Source organism: Echinops telfairi, unplaced genomic scaffold (genome assembly GCF_000313985.2).
Source record: "Echinops telfairi isolate 266 unplaced genomic scaffold, ASM31398v2 ScPeMD7_36;HRSCAF=134, whole genome shotgun sequence".
In the NCBI taxonomy this organism is placed as follows: Eukaryota; Metazoa; Chordata; class Mammalia; order Afrosoricida; family Tenrecidae; genus Echinops; species Echinops telfairi.
Window position 1 is genome coordinate 3,174,091 of NW_022103934.1, and position 1,297 is coordinate 3,175,387.

The following is a 1,297-nucleotide window of genomic DNA, read 5'->3' on the forward strand; positions in this document are numbered from 1 at the left end:
CTTCTCAGGAGCTGCTATGAGAGTCGGGGCCTCATTTCAGGGGAAAAGGGGCTGTGGGGAGTGGTTAGGGGAGGGGCAGAACTTGTCTTTGGGGCTCAGAAAAGGCCAGAGAAAGCACGGAGCTGGAGGGATCCAGGTGAACGGAGGGGCGTGGCCAAGGGGGCGTGGCTGTGGGCATGGTCCCGGGGCGTGTCGCGGGGGGGCCCACCTCCAGCAGGGGGTCCGACGAGTCGTGAAGCAGAAACACCAGGGAGCCGATGCGCAGCAGGTTGGCGCTGTAGGAGAAGGTAACTAGAAAGATGGTCACGAGGTGGTGGGCCACCTGTTCCTTGAAGTCCTGTGGGGGTGGGGGGTGGGCTGTCAGGTCAGGGCTCTGTGGCTGGGGAGGAGCCTCTGGCCCTCCCCAGGGAGGGTCGTGGGGGCGGGGCTCTCTGTACCTCACCTTGCGCTTGGTGTCAAAGGACAGCGTCATCAGCAGGGACAAGTAGAAGCTCAGCTCCAGGAGGTACCACCAATACATGGCGAGCTTCAAGGGCTGCGTGGGGCAAGGGCAGCTGTGCAGAGGGGCTCAGGACCGTCCTCCGCACCCCCACCCCCACCCCCACCCCCACCCAGGATGCCCCATCTGAGTAAGGAGTGAGCATCCCATGCCTAGAGGTAATCAAAAGCAGTGGTTTCTGTGGTAGCCCCGTTCTTATTTCCAGGCTCCTGGACCCATTTGACTTCGGGGCGGGTATGGGGTGTGTGTGTGTGGTGGGTGGGGGGAGGGCAGGGCTGGTGTAATGTTAGGCTTGGCACTCCCCCAAGGCCTAGCTGCCTGGCGCCCACCTCAGCTCTCCCAGCAGCCTCTGTGCACCCCCTACTACTCACCTGCTTGGGGTAATTTTCCCAGCACATGACCGTCGTCCACAGCCACGACTCCTGTGGAAACCGTCCCAGGACCCAGCTCAGCGCCCAGCACCCCACCGGGGTCTGGCCCTTCTGAACTGCCTGGCTACATATCTGGCCCCACTCAAGTCCGGGGGAGGGGGCCACTCGTTCGCTGCAGTAGCCTCCACTGTGATCCCGTCCCCCAGTTTAAGGCTGCCCACAGCCCGTCTTCCCCATCCCCCATGTCCTCCCCAGCCCTGGGCAGGCCACACAAGTAGGTGCTCGTGGGGTGGGTGAACCGGGCTGGGCACACTCACGTGGTACAGGATGGAGAAGCCACCCACAGAGGAGCAGAGATAGAACAAGAACCTCCAGCTTGGGGGGGAGGGGCAGTGAAGAAGTTGTCAGAAGGGCAAACCACCCCCAG

The 1,297-nt window shown here is 63.0% G+C and overlaps 1 protein-coding gene across 1 annotated transcript in view; it reads right to left on the reverse strand.

The window, feature by feature from the left end:
• Window positions 1–95: 95 nt before the first annotated feature.
• Window positions 96–1,297, reverse strand: part of CERS4 (ceramide synthase 4) — a 46,787-nt gene continuing 45,585 nt past the window's right edge. Inside the window, exons 3-7 of the mRNA XM_045290304.1 lie at window positions 1,188–1,245; window positions 871–921; window positions 443–535; window positions 209–337; window positions 96–122 (exon numbers count right to left, since the gene is read on the reverse strand). Coding sequence (XP_045146239.1) covers window positions 96–122; window positions 209–337; window positions 443–535; window positions 871–921; window positions 1,188–1,245 — 358 coding nt within the window. The remainder of the gene's footprint in view (window positions 123–208; window positions 338–442; window positions 536–870; window positions 922–1,187; window positions 1,246–1,297) is intronic.